At 37.7% G+C, this 17,883-nt stretch overlaps 4 protein-coding genes across 4 annotated transcripts; 2 read left to right on the plus strand and 2 right to left on the minus strand.

The window, feature by feature from the left end:
• Positions 1-2,997: 2,997 nt before the first annotated feature.
• LOC137730952 (DNA repair RAD52-like protein 2, chloroplastic) lies at positions 2,998-5,388 on the plus strand. The gene is made up of 4 exons (XM_068469972.1): positions 2,998-3,453; positions 3,529-3,566; positions 4,161-4,252; positions 4,985-5,388. The coding sequence occupies exons 1-4, from the start codon at positions 3,104-3,106 to the stop codon at positions 5,117-5,119; spliced, it is 615 nt and encodes a 204-aa protein (XP_068326073.1). The 5' UTR covers positions 2,998-3,103; the 3' UTR covers positions 5,120-5,388.
• A 301-nt stretch (positions 5,389-5,689) lies between these two features.
• Positions 5,690-9,484, minus strand: LOC137730950 (uncharacterized). The gene is made up of 10 exons (XM_068469970.1): positions 9,001-9,484; positions 8,808-8,877; positions 7,977-8,101; positions 7,672-7,780; positions 7,511-7,574; positions 7,363-7,418; positions 7,002-7,109; positions 6,694-6,843; positions 6,419-6,589; positions 5,690-6,226 (listed from the first exon to the last, which is right to left on the minus strand). Exons 1-10 carry the CDS (start codon positions 9,240-9,242, stop codon positions 5,993-5,995), a joined length of 1,329 nt encoding a protein of 442 aa, XP_068326071.1. The 5' UTR covers positions 9,243-9,484; the 3' UTR covers positions 5,690-5,992.
• Positions 9,485-11,768: 2,284 nt separating this feature from the next.
• LOC137730951 (probable glycosyltransferase At5g03795) lies at positions 11,769-13,434 on the plus strand. The gene is made up of 2 exons (XM_068469971.1): positions 11,769-12,599; positions 12,836-13,434. The coding sequence occupies exons 1-2, from the start codon at positions 11,860-11,862 to the stop codon at positions 13,320-13,322; spliced, it is 1,227 nt and encodes a 408-aa protein (XP_068326072.1). The 5' UTR covers positions 11,769-11,859; the 3' UTR covers positions 13,323-13,434.
• Positions 13,435-13,536: 102 nt separating this feature from the next.
• LOC137730953 (uncharacterized) lies at positions 13,537-15,693 on the minus strand. Its single transcript, XM_068469973.1, has 5 exons — positions 15,419-15,693; positions 14,996-15,107; positions 14,197-14,268; positions 13,886-14,103; positions 13,537-13,798 (listed from the first exon to the last, which is right to left on the minus strand). Exons 1-5 carry the CDS (start codon positions 15,526-15,528, stop codon positions 13,696-13,698), a joined length of 615 nt encoding a protein of 204 aa, XP_068326074.1. The 5' UTR covers positions 15,529-15,693; the 3' UTR covers positions 13,537-13,695.
• Positions 15,694-17,883: the final 2,190 nt, after the last annotated feature.

The following is a 17,883-nucleotide window of genomic DNA, read 5'->3' on the forward strand; positions in this document are numbered from 1 at the left end:
AGACCACAGAGATTATGCTCTGGATGTGCAAAGCATCCGCAATGAAGTGCAGCAGAATTTTTAGTTGGAAATTTAATAATAATATTATTATATTAAATTTATTAATTGAATGAAAATTAGAAGTTGACCCTTTTGGTAGAAAAATGTGTCTACTCAAATGAAGAGTTGCAACTTTTGACTCTTCATGAATAGTCACATGTTTTCCAAATAGGTATCTCACATTTTATAAACAGGGAAGCCTCTTATCATACATAGAGTGCACTAAATATTAGAGAGTCTCATTGAGTCCATTTGAGAGAGTTTTCAACACAATCGTGGTTCATGGAGTCTTGTGATTTGGAGTGCTACTATTATAAGGACGTGGTCGTTGTATCTTGGGAGACATGTGCCGATCAACCATGAGCACCGTAGTGAGTCATAAACTTGTCTTAAGGACAAAGTGTCCAACACTTGCCTCGATCATATTTTCTAGGTTTTTCTAATCCATTATATAATGTTTATTTAACATTGGTTACTCATATGCATGCATTATTTTGATATATAATTACATGAATTATTTCTTGATTTTCTATGTGATTTATTATAGCAATCAGACCCTAATTTTTCAACATTTTTAAAGAAGGCTGGAAGCCTGGAAGAGGTGGCTACTAAACTTGTTTTGGGTAGCATTCTGTTTAGTAATTTACTTTTGGTCTTAACTACCATCCTATTATTTGCTTTAACTTAGCGTCTTATGGAAATGACAGGAAACGCGAAAGGGTGGTCAGGGGAAGATTGAAATGTATCTGTGAGTTTTCCGGCCTCCAAAATGGTGGACTGCCGTAACGAAGCCATTAGCTAGTCTTTTATTTTTTATTTTTTTTTAAAGGACAGGTAACACGGGTTACCACATGATGCAAACTCAATCCTTAAAAAACATTACATACATGGGTATGTCTAGTGCGCTTGTAATTTATGTAATACTCTTGATCTTGGATCTGTACATAGCGAACAGTTCGAAATCTGGTCTCTTTCCGCAGAAGGGAGACTAGGGTAGGCTTTGGTTGTAACTTGTAGTCATAGATCGATAGGTGAAACTTCAGGGGCAGAAATGTTATATGTTAAAGTTACGATCTTCTTGGAAAATGAATTTATCTTGGCAGCCAAGCTTATCCAAGCATCTCTCGGTGAAAATGAGGTTTCGTTGTAAAACTAATTGACGATTAGCAAACTAGTTTACATGCATGGGTACCTAAAAACACGAGCTATCGTTGCATAATTGATCGTTGGATTTGATCTAAAAACTTAAAGTTTAACCTTTGGATATGATGCGACAGCTTGAAAAAAACGTCAGCGCTTAGTGCATATAGTTACCAAAGAAAAATCAACTAAATATATGGGGTGGAGATTGGACCAATTTACTACTTATGATTTTCTATATCATTTTCCTAGTCTTTCCTCACTAGGTACCGTAAGAATGAAAATTGAATTCCTCTTCGTCGTGGATTTGCTCAAAAATACGTTTGAATTCATCAACTTGTTATGAAGGATGGCGACGTGTGCGATCATCGAGCTCACGTCAACTTCTGTTTGTCGTGCAAGAAAACAAACATTTTGAGTGGCTTGTCTCAATCATCATTTGATCAAACGTCTTGTGTTCGAATTCATTTCTTTTCATAGGACCGCAAAGAAATTTGATATGTTGTTGAACTCTAATCACTATGCCATCAACTTTAATCATATGATCAACATGCCGTGGATGTTCAAAAATTAAAATTAAAAGTATCATCATATTAACTTAAAAAATTGGGAATTTTTTATGGGCTTGAAGCAGTAGCATCAACATATTATGACAAAAAATATTACATTTAATTTAATTTAATTTAATCACCAACCAATTAGAATTAGTAGTTTATGTAGTTGAAGGGTTGGTGTACAACACCTTGTATTTTATAACTCACCAACTCCAGGGTGCAACTTGCGTGTAGGTGGATCGATACGGTGGGGAGGCGGGTTGGGGCGTGTGGTGATGGCTGCTAGGGTTGGGTGGGTAGGTAGGGGATTTGGGGTTACAGGGTGGCTGCTAGGCATTGGATTTAATGGAACAAAAGCTAGTTTGAAGTAACTCTGCTGTGAAAAAAAAAAAGAAAAAAGAAACGTTTGTTTCCAAAAGCAAAGATAGAGATACTTTTGCTTTCTGGTGTTTTCGAGTTATGATTTTGATCAAAAACAATTTTAGTCCCAATTTTTTTTAAAAAAAAAAACTGATTTCAAAATAATTTCAACAATTCCGAACCATGGTTAGCCCAAATCCTCTTCTTGATCAATTAGACCCCATCAAAACATCTCCCTACATTACATGTAGATTTATACAAAAACCTTGTTCAGCATATCAGGTCAGTAGCCGTCGGTTGGTGTGTTGGTGTCTGGTGATGATGTTTAAGGATATTCTAAGGAATAAATTTGGTGAACTTATAAAAAGTTACATTTATAATTTAATGGTGTGTATAAAAAAATGGTAGTGTTTTTCATACATTTATTTTTATTTATGACATACTATTTTCAAATTTTAACTATTAAATTGAATGAATTGAAGAAGAACAATAATAAAAAATTAACAAGAGTATGAGAAATAAGAATGAGTGTGTGAATAACACTACCCTATAAAAATTGAGCGTAAACTTACATGAAATTCAGTGTTGACATTTTAGCTAAAATGGTATCTGAGATTAACATAATTTCTCACTTTGATTCTTAAAATTTGAAATAAATAGAAGTCCACCATCAATTATTTTGACTATTGCGTAAAAAATATATGTTAAATAAAAACTAAAATTGTTCAATAAAGACTAAAATGACAACACCCTAATAAATAAATTTTAAAAAAATCGATAGTCAAAATACAAACGCAACGAAAAGTCTAGAAAAAAAACAAAAAAAAGTAAAGAAAGAAAAAAAAAAGTTGTGATCTTGGGCCGCACGTGTCGCAATTTTCTTAGAATTTGGACAAGCAATCGCTCGTCTTCACACCTACCAGTTCAGCCACCGGACGCCTAGATTCTAGAGAGAGGGAGTTTCAGAGGAGAGAGAGAGTTGGGGTGTGGAAGGCCTGGACTAACTAACAATGGCGTTGCAGACCAGTACCAGCAGCAATGTTCTGCTCCTGCAATCCTCCCCGGTTCCGTGTCGGGTCGATTCCTTCCGGATCCGAACTCGAGTGGTCGGAGCTGGAATCTGGGGTTGGAGGAGAACGGGAGGAGGAGGAAGGGTTTGTATGATCGCATGCAAGAGTAGCAGCGGTGGCGATGTGCCCAATTCGAATTATGTGGTGCCTCTAGACAAATCGTTTTCGTATTCCAACTCGTCCCTCATCACTCGCCCTCTCACTGAAATCCTCAGAGATCTCAACAAGCGAATCCCTGATAACATCATCCAGACGGCAGCTGAAAGTCCCTCCTCCACCTTCATCCCCTGGTAATTTTCTTTCCTCTCTCATTTGATTTTCTCGTTGACCAAACAAATCTCATGGAACTTTTGTGTATTGGGTAGGTACCATGCCAACCGGATGTTGAGCTTCTACGCTGCTGGTGTGTCCCTTCTTTTCCTCATCTTCTCAATTTGCAAATTCATAAGCTTTCAATCATAATTCCTTATAATCTCATTTTTTTAATTGCTCTAAAATACCCAACTTTTTTTTTTTTCAGAAAAATTTTGCAAATTGTTTCTCCCCTTTTGTAATCAATACTTGGTAATTTGTGTATTTTTAACTGCTAATCTGATTTTAGCAAGCAATTAGCTGTCTGTAATCTTCATCAGTCTCATGCGTTTCGGCGAGGAGATGCCATGTTATGTGCATTTTTCATTTCAATCATTCTTCAATATTTGTGCAAGTACACTACTAAGATGTATGTTTGGTAATTGGAGTGCGTGTTATTCATCATTGCTCTTAATTCCGAATTCGTCTTTAGTTTACGAAACCGTGATGCCTTCATTATGAGTTTTAGGCAGAGTATTAAGATCAGCAACCCAATTCAAGTTTATGAGCTTCAGGTAGTTCGCCTGACTGCTACTCTTTCTTGCCCTGTGTAGTGAACTGTGACTAAATTTACTTTCTCTGACCACTTAATTTAATTTCTAGTGAATCTCCACATGTTATCAGTTTTTAACATTCTCTTTTACAGGATGGTGCGGAGAAGTCCGTGATGTTATATTTTCTGACAATGGAAGCGTGACTGTGGTATACCGTGTCACCGTACGTGGATCTGATGGAGAGGTCTGGCCCTTCTTCTTCTATCTACTGCGGTTTATTTCTACATTATAGCATATCATGTTTGATAACTATTTACCTGTGACAATAATATTCATACCTCTGACTGTATTTTTTTTCTGTGTGATTGCTTTGAATTTATGGAATCGTGGTCCTAAAAACAACTGGTACTATCAAGTATTAGGAAGTGAATCTTTCATGTACTATTTAATTTAAGAGGTTTGGAGAGTCTCCTCCATCTTATCTTTTTGGTGGTTGATGCGCTTTTTTAGAATTTTCAAAATAGTTTTAAGATGGAGACTTGGGTGGAAGACAAAAACGTTATGCTAACGAGCACTTAATACATACTGAAGTTAATGTGGATTTGAATTCTTGAAATGTTAAATAACCTAAAAGAGTGCCCGGAAAGCGTCACAAACCTTATACGCAAGAAAATGCCCAAGGAAAGAGCAAAACATTCTACACGAGTAAACAATTAGAAGCATGTCTTTATCTCGTCTTTATCTCTTCTAGTTCAAAATCAAAGGCGGTGAGGTAATGTATAACTATTGGCTGGATGCCTTGTTTTCGGGGATTAGTGCATTGCCAATGTTATATATGATTTCACCATCGTCGAATTCTTGTCATGGTCTTTATCTCCACAAGTTTCAATTGTAAATCTCCTGTTTTAAAATGGTGCCTTGAGGAACATACGATAACACCTACAGTTCTAATATTTGATCTGACACACCAATGCAGGCACACCGTGAATCAAGTGGAACAGTAACACCCAGTGACGATATTGTCGATCCAGTTGCTGCAGCTGAGCAACTTGCTTTCTGCAGAGCGTGTGCTCGGTTTGGCCTTGGCCTGTATCTGTATCATGAAGATTAGATGCAAAGAGACGGGAGGGTTGAGCTGCTCATTGTGTCATCCTTTCGTTTGATTCGCTAAGAAGTCGGATTGCGCTATGCCTATATATCCGACGGATGAGTTGTCATATATACTGCAGATTCGTATTTACAGTAAAACCTTCCTAAAGTTATACAGTTGGGACCAAACCAATTTTATAACCTAGGTTATTACTTTATAGAGTGGTAGTTAAAAGATATTGTTATTGACTTATTTATCCTTGATAAATTTTGTATTTCCTTAATTGGATTTCTTGGGCGCCAAGAAAAATTTCTTGCATATTACTCATTGATAATTCTAGCTATACGGTGGCGCGTTTACTTAAGTTGGGACTAAGAAAAATTAAAACTTATTACAATATAGAGTTTAATTCAAAACATAAGTTGTTCCAAGTTCGGACTGGAATTTGAAAACTTTAACAAAAAGCTTTCGGTACTGTTCACTTTAACAAAAAATCACATTTTTACGCTAGAAAGTCAATCTTAATACTATTCATTTTACCCTTAGTGAAGCTATTTTATTGGAGGCTGTTTCGGATATTGCAGTCGCGTATTTATGAATCAATAGTAACAGTAAACTATCATTATCCATGTTTCTGATGCTTGTTTATGTTACAACTATTTTTCTTCTTTAGAGAAAAAGCTGCTTCTGCTACTACTTACAACCCAGCAAATGTACATTTACACACGTTTTGGTTACTTCTACCTATACCTGAACATCTTTGAAATTACATGAATATGAACAAGATTTTATTTCCATTTCATTTCTTTTCGTTGTCCTATCGAAAACCATGTCCTTGTCTCAGCAAGATGAAAACTTTGGTCTGATTTGTATGCTATTATTTGGTCCAACTCATCACGGCTTCAAGAGCGTTGGACCTGCATTTGAAGTTATCCACGACGCAATCACATCAACAAGCAGGCCTAAGTCTTTTGATGCTTCTGCACGAAGTACCTTTGAGTCTACACCCCAAGTGCTGCCTACTTCTTTGGCAACGGTCTCCCATGGTGTCCCTACAGTAAGATTAGCCAACATCTCACTTCCGCGATTTACTGCATCTGCCATTGCCGGAGGCACATCTGGGAGAGCCTGCACGATAGAAATATTATCCATCCAAAATGCTCCTCTTTTAGGGATGGTTCAAAGTAAAACGCTCCTCTTTTAGAGATGGATCAAACTGGAACTGCACTCGGGGATTCTATGTATACATTTGACGTACAGATGTCCAAAAATAAAAGCTACGGAGATTTATTTCCCCGCTATGGTTGGCACAAAATTCACCTGTTGCAAAGGAAGCCCGTGATCTCCAGGTAATAAGCGAATTGACATGTCTAGCATAGAACTGATGGCTGAATTTGAAATTAGCAACTGTGACAAAGTTGAAGTCTCGTCGATCATATCATCCCTGAACTTCACCAGAAGATTCCGGGAAATACCGTAGTATGATTTTACCTGAGAAAAAGCATCAATAGTGGGAAAATTTAAGTGGTAAACCTTAACATTAAATATGAAGAGAAGCATAGAAGCAACTTGTAGATAGTTATAGGTTTGCTTACTAGTCGCTGAGTTTCTTCTGGTTTTGGAGCAAAATATTCTCTTCCATTAACTAAGTCCATATACAGTGGAGGGAGCTGCTCAACTAAGGGAAGAATTTGCTTCATGATGGGAGGGCTAAGGTTTTCGAATTGCTTCAAAGTCATTTCTGCCTGCAAGCATTTCAATGTCGGAGTTTCTTTGTTACTAGAAATGAATAACGGAATTCCTCGATGAGATGATTACATAATCACGCTTCATGTGTCATGGTTTAAAAACTAAATATACATACATGTACAAATTTACAACACGTTAATTTTAGAAATCTCACCCCTAGGCGGATTGTTGGTGATGATGCAATCTGTGATAAAATTGGTCCAAGGCCTTGAGCAACTGGAACGACAACAGGTGAGAACAGAGGAATAGTTGAACTTGCCTCCTGTCAAATTATGAAAGAAACAATGTTTTTACTTGTTATCTTTTGTTTCGTTCTAAACGTAATTATGATGCATGTGAGATGTGCATGAGCTGTTAAGAGATGGTGTATAGTTCAACTGGTTTCAGCCTGAATGAGAAAAGAAATATAAAGCAAACTGTTAGAAATAGTGAGAATTCCACCTCTTCTCATCTCAATTTCTTCTCTTCTTACCGAGTTCTGAAATGTATACCGATGAAGTCAGGAGGTTAAATACCTTGTTATTGAATGCCATCAGCACATTCCCATTTCTTTGAACAGCATATCTTGAACCTAACCAACCATTCAGCCACCAACGTAATGAGTTTCTAAAACCCAAAAGATTTGCACTCTTAAGAGCAGTTAGGAAAAAAAAGTGGCAGTACCGATCAAAAGGTGGATGACAGATCCCAAAGAGTGGCCAATGCCGAAAGTAGGAAGATCTTGAACCTGTACCATCAAGCATCTCAGGTTTTGTGCACCTAAGGAAGAAAATCAAGCAGAATTCGAAACATACAGATTCTGAAGATAAGAAATAAAAACACACCGTCTCTTTAAGAAATCGATAACACCTATCAAATTTGAATTGGGTTTCATCTGCAATGAAGAAGTGATCAAATCCACTAGCATATGGTGTTGCAATCACCAAAATACCCCTACAACACATAAATGGCTGAATCATATTTTCTTCTTTCTCAAAAGCGGAAAATTCCATCAAAACCACTAGGAGATGGACAAAGATCAAATACAACTTTCTAATAAAAGAAATCAGGACAGCATATAAGCTGTATATGCATGATACAAACTACTCAAGTTAATTACCAGACAACCAAAGTTTTAACTGAATCTCACTTTTCTGAGAGGCGCTCAAGAAACAAACGGTAGGTAAGCTGAGGGGCGGCTCCAACAAATATGCCACCAATAAAATGTACAACGGCCTTGGGTTCTGAGTTTCTCGGTTTGAGAACCCATGCTCCCTGAAATATATAATGATAGATAGGTTTAGAATGGTTATGAATGAAGAATATCCTTCCCACAAATGAAACATACAAGAGATAGAGTAAGAAAAAAATATGGCTGCTTTTTCAATCAGTGTCTAACATATACTATTTATTCCTTGAAAAAAGGTTCGTAGGCGTTCAAGCTAGAGCCTTATGAAATGCTCGATAAAGTTTCTCGGATTAACATCTGCAGCCACTATCTGGTTTACTCATCTTTCATTTTGAATGGTCGCGATGGGTGTGAACTTGTATAAGTTGCACTTCGAGGCGAATAAGGAAACGGACACCCTTAAGCAAGGATGACCAAGTAAAGAAGAAACTCTGAGGCTGCTTAAGTCCTTACTAACGAGAGTATAGCTTTCCTAACTCAAAACAAAAAGTAAAACTTGCTACGCAGATTCGACAAGTTTTGATCCACCACGAAACCAAGTTTCGATCCACTACGAAAATCTGATCTAGTTTCATCCCAAGGCCATCTTTCTAGAATTCACTTGGATAACGGAATTTTAACTAAATAAAAGTGGTTCCGAATACAGAATTCATCACGGAATATAAACATAACTGAAACAAAATTTGAAATCCTGTGATGGTTGACCTGTGCAGATTCCAGAAAGCCTTGTGCATACATGAATGAAACTAAAACCGATGTGACAAGCCGAAAAAAAAAAGCATGAAATGATACCTCGACTTGAGTCCAGTCGCCTGTACCATCCCAACGACCTTGGGCTTGCCTCACTGTCTCCGTAAGTAATCTATAAGAAGATAAAAATAAAAATAAAAACCGAGAAGGCGATATTCTAAACTACTCTGGTTCAGCGTAATTCGACCCCAGGATGCAAAGGGGCAGGCGCGCACACACTGCCTGAACAACTTACCTCTCAATCTCAGAGTAGAGCTGAATCCCAGTTGGTTGTGGACCCTGTGGACTTGGTGCTTGTGATTGTCTCCTGGTCGTTTCGTCGTCGTAGTTGCAGCAGATTCTGCTCCGACGACGGCGCTGAGAATTCGAGAGGCTGAGGTCGCTGCTCTGCGGCTGAATCAGCAGCCGCTTGCTGAAAGATTGATGAGGGTGGAGATTGGGATGGGGCTGCGCACTCCTTACCCAGCAACTGGCCATGCTTTGTCTGCTCAGAGACTTCAACTTTTTCCAACCCAAATGCAAAAGCTTCGATCTTTAGATTCAAATTCCACTGTATTATTTTCGCTCTTGTTCAAATGGTCAGCTGCCTGTCATCGTCTTCTTTCTTCAGAACTTAAACGACTTGTGCAGAATTGAAATTGGTGACGTGGCCCAACCTGACCACACCCAGTAAACGACACCGTTTGCCGGCTCTTCTAATAGTCCTACACCAGACAAAGTTTTTGTAACTTACGAAGAACGCTTTGTCTGGTTTCAGTTACCTTCTGATATCGATTTGGTAATTAAACATTATAGGCAATTGAGTAGGTAAATTTTGTCCACATACGAAATATTACCTACTTTCAACATTATAGGCAAATCAGGCTCTACGTCTCTAATTATATTAGGCTAAATTTTTTTCACAATCCTTGTGGTGAGCTCCAATTTAAACTGACTATGTAGTGAATATTTTGTTAATCATAACCCTATGGTCAAACATGTTAGCAATGTCCATCCAATTTGGAAGCAAGGGAAAACATACTAGGGCACAGAAACCAGAAGAGAACAGGGAAAGCCTACAGATAGGCAAACAAGTAGTGAACGGGGATAGAACATAAAGACACCTTCACCGAGTGGAAGGGTCACCCCAAACACCACCACAACAAAATTAATGTAGACACGGAAGACAATCATTGTTCAAAACAAAAATCAACGAAGATGGGGGCCGATCGACCCAAACTGAATCACTCATCTCCGGAAAACCAACCGATGCCGCAAGTTTATGCGCCGCACCATTAGCTGATATGGGCACCCAAGACCAGCGATAGTTCTGGAACTCTCCCCCCCCCCCAGTTGCTTGACCCTAGCCAACAGTGGGTAAGACTCCCAATTGCCCATATCAAGAGAACGAGAAAGACAAGTAACATCATCAAGAGAGTCAAATTCAATAATGACAGATGTGACATCAATAATGACAGATGTGACACCTAAAGCAGCACCCAATTTACAACCACGAAGCAAAGCGACAGCCTCAGCAACAACAGCTGAGGGAGCTTTAAGAGAGTACCTCACGGCAGCCACAAACCTCCCCTCCTCATCCCGCATAACCACCCCAGCAAAACCCAACTTAGAGATCCGATAAATCTCTGTTAAGATGTTGGGGGTAAAAATATCATTCACTCTCATTGTTTGTCTCAACTAACAATAAACTGTCACTACTTTACAATAACTTTAGAGTTGTGCTATACTACCATGCACAACTATTAATGGGTATGCAAGTAGTCATTTACCACAGTGGTGGAAAGAAGAGTGAGTTCGAACTACGTCGGTAACTAATCTAACAAAATTATATCGTTTGACCAAAAAAAAAAAAAAAACCTATTAATGGGCATGAGAGAAAGAGAAAAAGTGAAGATTCAACAAATTAAAAATTAAAATTAGGGAAATTTTATTTGAACCCATATCTACACCCAACTTAAATTTAAATTGTTAATTGTCTATCTACCCTATTGCATAATTAATATTAAGTACACAATGAAATTAATAATAAAACTCCAATTTATCAATAAACCCATTAAACCCTACCATAGTTTCTTGTTTATCCTAGGTTCATTTTGGCTAAAACCCTAATAGGTCTTGTGGAGAAAAACAAGAGTTTTTATTGATGGATGGTGATTTTGAAGTTTTGAATCCTTTAACTAAGGTATGACTCAATTTATAAATATTTTGTTCGTTTGATTTCAATTTTTTTTGAAGTTTAGAAGTTGAGTATTTAGGTTTCAATTTTTTTCATCAATCCCGAAGGGTTTGTTAAACTTTATGCGATTGGAAAATTCTAAGGAAAAACGTCTTACCAATGTTCTTAAATTATAAACTTCCTTCCTTGTTGATAAATATAAGGGGATGAATTGTTTGATTTGTTGCTTATGCACATTAGTAGAAAGAAAAAAGGCAAATGTCTGGATTTGGTAGTAGAAAGAACAAAAAAAAAAGTAGCCATGAAAATGCTAGTGGGAAGAAGGGAGTGGGGCAAGGACGCCTCTTTTCTTTTTTTTTTTTTTTTTTTTTTTCTTTTTTTTTTCTTCTTTCAATTCAATTACAGATGTTATTTTATAAAGGAAATGAGTGTAAAGATATCATTTTGAATTGTGTTTGAGATGATAGTTTAGGTAATAAATTTGGGTTTAAAGAGAGAATAATTTTTTAATAAAAAATAATATGAATGAAGAGAGTATATTAGATGTAGAAAGATGTTACATGAATTCAAATAAAATTTTCCGTAAAATTAACATCGTTCTAATTTTCAGAATAAATCCAACAAAAACAAAAGATTAAAGGTCAAAGATGGCATTGGCATGAAGTCATTTTTGGCAAAAAGTTAGAGATGTCATTAAGATTTTCATTAAAATGGGTGGAGAATTAGAGTTGGTGGGTGGGTCCATCGTCACCCAAATTTTATGATCGAGCCCAATTCGCTGGCCGGTCATTATTTGTATTAAAAAAACAAAAAATATTTAATAATAGTGTGAAGAAAATCACTTTCCCGTCGGAGTTTCCACAAGTTTGGATCAAGAGGACCAACAAGATTCATCCTCTGTATTCATCACGTAAGAAAATGCCCAACCTCAAACGCCGGCTGCTCCTGGCGGCAATGCTGGTGCTGGCTGTCTCCTCCGCTTCCTGGTTTTCCATCTTCCCCCTCCACTTATCCAAACAAAACAGCCATAATTTGGGTCTGTCCTCTCCTCCTCCCCCTCCAGATTCAGGCCCTTACCACGACTGGGACCTCTTCGCCGCCGATTTCCGAGAAATGCTCCAAAGCTTCAAGATTTACGTCTACCCCACCAATTCCAACAATTCCGATCCTCCTTCCTCCCCCTCCTTCGCTTCATTCCCCGCCGTCTTCCTCCCCCACCCCAACCCCTTCGACCCCAGGCTCGGAAACTACTTCAGCGAGCACATGTTCAAGCTCTCTCTCCTCTCCAGCTCCCTCGTCACCACCGACCCACAAAATGCCCACCTCTTCTTCCTCCCATTCTCCGTCAATGTCCTCCGCAACGACCCCCGTGTCCACTCCGAGTCCTCCATCGCCGAGTTTGTCGCCAACTACACTGCCGCCGTCGGCCGAGACTTCAAGTTCTGGAACGCCTCCTCTGGCGCTGACCACTTCTACGCCTGCTGTCACTCTGTTTGCAGAGAGGCCGCCGCCCAACACGCCGGGCTGCGCAACAATGCGATCCAGCTCACTTGCTCCTCCAGCTACTTCCAGAGATTGTATGTTACGCATAAAGATGTCGCCTTGCCGCAGGTTTGGCCACGGCCTCCTCAGCAATCCCTCAACCCCCCACATGCCAGGTACTATCTCCAACCCAACATTTTAATTTGTATGTTTTGTTTAATGCTTAATTTCTTTGTCCAACTGTTAATTTAATACATTGCTAATCACTTAGTTTGGAAAACCAAGCTCGATAGTATTACTGTGTTAAATAATCGCACCCACATCAAAATCATATGCATGATTGTTTTCCGTTGCTGCAATAAAAACCGCATTTGCAATAGCAATATAACATGCGATGTTATGCTCAATGCAGGGATAAGCTTGTTTACTTCTCAGGACGAATTCAAAACTCGGACATTCGCCAACAGCTGATCGATTTATGGGGCAATGACACTCGCATGGACATATTTCCCGGCAACCCGTCTTACCCTTACGAAGAAGGGTTTCGGAGAAGCAAGTTTTGCCTCCATGTCAGAGGCTACGAGGTCAACACTGCGAGAGTGAGTGATGCAATACACTACGGCTGCATTCCGGTTATAATATCCAACCACTACGAGCTTCCATTTGCTAATGTCTTGGATTGGACCAAGTTCTCAGTTATTGTCAACAGTGGCGAGGTTTCCTTGTTGAAGAAGACATTGTTGTCGATAACAAGACAATCGTATGCGAGGTTGTACCGTAATTTGATCAAGGTTCGTCGGCATTTTGTTTGGCACGAGACTCCGAAAGGTTACGACTCCTTCCACATGACTGCTTACCAGCTGTGGCTCAAAAGAAGCTCGCTGCGTCTGTCCGCCTAAACGAAGTTCCGGCGTTGTATCTTTACACTTATAAAGCTGAATATCACACTTGTACCACATGAACGATTTGCACCATACTTTGTGAAACACGGCACGCGTCGTAGAAACTGAATGATACCAGTACAACAGTTACAGAAAACCCCCAAAAAACAACCAATAACACATACTTTCAGGAATTACACGCTCAAGGCCAAAATGTAACGAATCCACAACGAAGATTCACCGGATTATTTACTCACAATAGAAGTCTAAGTAATATACAAGTAGAAACAGACTTCTTACAAAATGTATTGTGGCTATAATCCAGTTATACGGCACACTAATATGGGTTCTTAAAACATGTAATTTTATTCAATTTGTAAACGTACTACAATTAATGTTCGGCGGGCTGTGACTGGTATGTGCGCCGCCTCAGCTGAGCCTCTGGTGTGGGCTGCTGCAAGAAGATCCTCGTTGGATCATTAGGATCGACATACCTGCAAAATTAGGAAATCATAGTTAAACCAATGATCCTTCTCTGCCACTTGACTACAAGCATAAAACAGCAAAATACGTTCACTTACGCATGTCTCATCATCTCATCAACAGGAGTTTGTGCTGCTTGCAAAGGATCCACAAGAGGCTGAGACCCAGCGTTGGGGTGTTGATACTGGTTATATTGTCTCACTGCAGAGATCAAGTTGAAAAAGAGTGGAACGAACGTCCCACAGCCCCCTTCTTTGAACAAAATCTTGAATGAGTGAGTGGAATAAAGCGCCCCATTCTGACCTTCTGGAACCACCTGAAATTAGCCATCGAGACCGATAAGATCTCCAAAATCAGAAACGGGATATGGGACGGCCAATAATTGAAATCCTCTAACCCATATACTTACTGGCTCCACCTGACCAGCAATGTTGTTGCAGTGGAAAATTGGTTGATTAAACTTTTCACCATGGACATAAAGCTGCAAAACGGATGAATCCAAAGGTCAGTGAGATGCATATAAATAGATACAAAAGAAACACAGGACGAGACATCAACTATGCACGAAAACTGCACGGAGACAAAAGGTCAATCGTCGCATAAAAAATGCTTTTAAGCCTTACACACATAATAACAGTAGCACTCGCCTAAGTCCCTAGAAATATGCACCAGTAAGGGACTGAGATCCGACAACTCTTCGATATCACATTATTACTGCTGTGGGATTATGATGGTTGACAATAGGGTAACACAGACTAAGAACTCAGCAAACTAAACATGGCAAAAGCAATACATCTGTTTGGTCTAATATAAAAAAATTAAAGCTCGTTGCCTCGAAATTGATATAAACATCAAAAGAGGCTTACACGGTTATAATCAACAAAAACAAAGTGTTACAACCTCCGTTTGAGACAGGTAGACCGTTGAAAGAATTCCTACTGTTATGTACCAGATTATATTTCTGTGTACATTCTATAGTTTCATGTTAGTATTAGTCTGGCAGTTCCGAACGATATTTCTTGTTACTGGACATTAACAAATAAAAATTCAAGGCTTCACAAATTTGATACACACTAACAAAAAAAAGAATTACAAAAGAATCATCAGGTTTTGAATAAGTTTATTCACTTCAAATGAACTTCTGAAAGAAAACCACAACAGAAGGACGAAAGGAAAGCAATTTAGAGTTAGGAGCAAGAATCACACACCAGGGGCATATCAAAAGCAAAAAAGCTCCCAACAGGCTTGTTGGAAACAAAGACCATCCGTATATTTGATAAGTAGATTGTTCCTTTTGCTTTCAGACGACCACCATCATATCTGCAAGTGCAAGTTGGAGGCAAATGCTCAATACAGAAACCAATTCCGATTTACCCAAACAAACAAACAACAGTTGGACACTGCTGCAATCGTCTTCCAACAGATCCACAGAAATAAAATAAAATAAATGTAGCAACTTTAAATTAAACAACCCTCAAATCAAAATTCCGATCAAACCCCATTTGAGAAGGATGAAGATTGAATGCTTTGATCATTAATACAAGCAGAATAGAATTGAGTCGTAAGAAATTGTAACAGAGAAAAAGTGAGAGACGTGAAATCAATCAAAATTGTAAGAGAATACGACGAACCCGGGAATCTTATCGACCTCGAACTCGACGCCGTCTCTGGCCAAAACGAACATCTCGTTCACGAAAGGAACGGGCATGCCATTGGGGAACAGTTGAGGATTCACAGCCATCTCTCTCTCTAGATTTCGCGGTTTCTTTCTTCTTCTTCTTCCTCCGGTGGCCGCTAGAGGGATGGATCACTTTTATTTCACCGCATCGCTCTGCTCTGGTTTCCTTCGGTGCGGGGAAATATACCGAAACGGACACGTCTTTAATTTGTTCCCACGCTCTCCAGCACTCCCCCGCTTTCCGCAACCTTCTCGAACGTAATATCTACACACATCTTTTTTTTTTTTTCTTTACTTCCTTTTTTTTTGTTTTTTGGAAATTTTATCACGTCCTTAAATTATAAATCTTACTGATTTTGAGCCTCCCTAATTTTTTTTTTAAATTTCCCTAACTTTTAATTTACGGTAAAGTTTATGTCAAAGTCCCAAAACAAAATAATTCTCAATTTAATAGAACTAGCCTTCATGCACGGGCTCACGCACATGCAAAAAATATTTTTTAAACCACGGCATGCTACGCGCGACTTACACGTTTTAAATATATTTACATGCTTAAATTGACAAAAGGAAAGTCAAATATTTGAAGTAAATGAATAATCTTAGATCATGCTAAAGGAAACCCCTCATAAACCAATTAAAACAGCTGAATTCACACAATAAAATTGGTTTCTATAGAATTGTAATAGAGAAAATAATATTTAATGAATAATTGATTGAATCGCATTATTGCTAGCCCATTGTGAGGCTAAGTTCACCTCCTCCCCATTCGTATAGATAATATCGTTTGTTAAAAAAAAAAAAAATCATTTGACAATTAATTTAATCACATTATTATGCATGTGCGAAAAACCTTTTTTATAAACGGCATTACATGCCTCTTAAGATATTTTGAACGTGTTTAAAAATAGAGAAAATAATATTGAATGAACAACTAATTGAATCACATTATTGCTAGCCCATTGTAAGGCTAAGCCCACCCCCCTCCCCCTTGGTGTAGATAATATCGTTTTTGTTTTTTTAAAAACAACATTCATTTGACAACTAATTTAATCACTTTATTATCAGCCCATTGTGAGACTAAGCTCATCCCCTCTCCCTTAGTGTAGCTAATATCGTTTGTTAAAAAAAAAAATCATTTGACAACTAATTTAATCACATTATCATCCGCGAAAGACATTTTTTTTTATAACCGACATTACACGCTTCTTAAGATGTTTTGAATATGTTTGAAAATAGAGAAATTGAATCACATTATTACTAGTTTATTGTGAGACACTAATTAAAAAACAAAAAACAGCACAAAAAAAAATTAATTATTACAAAAATACTATCAAAATGACAAAAATACCCCTATCTTATTTGATGCATTATTTTGGGATACCTTTGAAATTTTTTGTCTTGAAGGAATTTTTGTTCAAATATTTTTATCGAAATTTGATGACATCAAAATCACTATTGACTTTTTCATTGGCTTTATATATAGATAGATAATTAAAATCTCTCGAAAAAAATTGATCGAAAAACAGTCTTTATGTGATTTTTTTACCCTCCATCACCTCTCCCGCTTTCTCACCATTTTCTCTCTTTATTCTATGTTGCTGAACGGAGAGAGAAGAAGAAACGGTTTTTTTTTTTAATGGATTGATATTGTTTACATTAAAAATAAAAAAAATAAAAGAGTGAGCAAATCTTATAGGCTAACTATAGTAATTCAGTTCAAATTCAAGTTTAAAGAGAATCGAATTAAAAATTTATCTTTTACAAATTAAGAGAAATAGCACTAAATCATCTTAAATTAACAAATTGAAAATTATTAAAAAGGGGTGTGCTATCTACACATCCCATTTTACTTCTCACACATCCCTTGATAATTTATGTCTATTGATCTTCTTCAATTCATCCAATTCGACAGCCGAAAATTAAAAAAAATATGTGAGAAGTAAAATAGAGTGTATGGATATCACACCCCTATTAGAAATCGGATGTAGTTTTCAATTGGATAGGGGCTTTTTCCTAGTTGTAGGTTTGGTTGACTTGTTGCATCCATGCAACTTCTTTCTTCTATTTATTTTATTTTATAAAGGAAAAAATAATTACTATAAATTAATCTGAGTTGAGGATAGGAGGATTTGAACATTGAGTACAAGAGGGTTGAGCACACCGTTGTTTACATTTAGCACCACCTCACAATACACCGGTATTATAGTGAAAAAGGCAATGGATAAACCCGTTGTTGAAGACTAAAAATTCTAGTAGTGATTTCAAAAGGATGGAATTACTACTAATTACATCGATATTGTCTCTTAATTTGAATCTTATCATTAGGTGATAAGATATAATAATGATTTATGAATCTTATCGTTAGGCGGCTGTTGTGCTAGTTTAACTATCTTGATCGTTACTAGATCGAACGGAAAT

The sequence above is a fragment of the Pyrus communis genome, chromosome 4, assembly GCF_963583255.1.
Source record: "Pyrus communis chromosome 4, drPyrComm1.1, whole genome shotgun sequence".
NCBI classification, from domain to species: Eukaryota; Viridiplantae; Streptophyta; class Magnoliopsida; order Rosales; family Rosaceae; genus Pyrus; species Pyrus communis.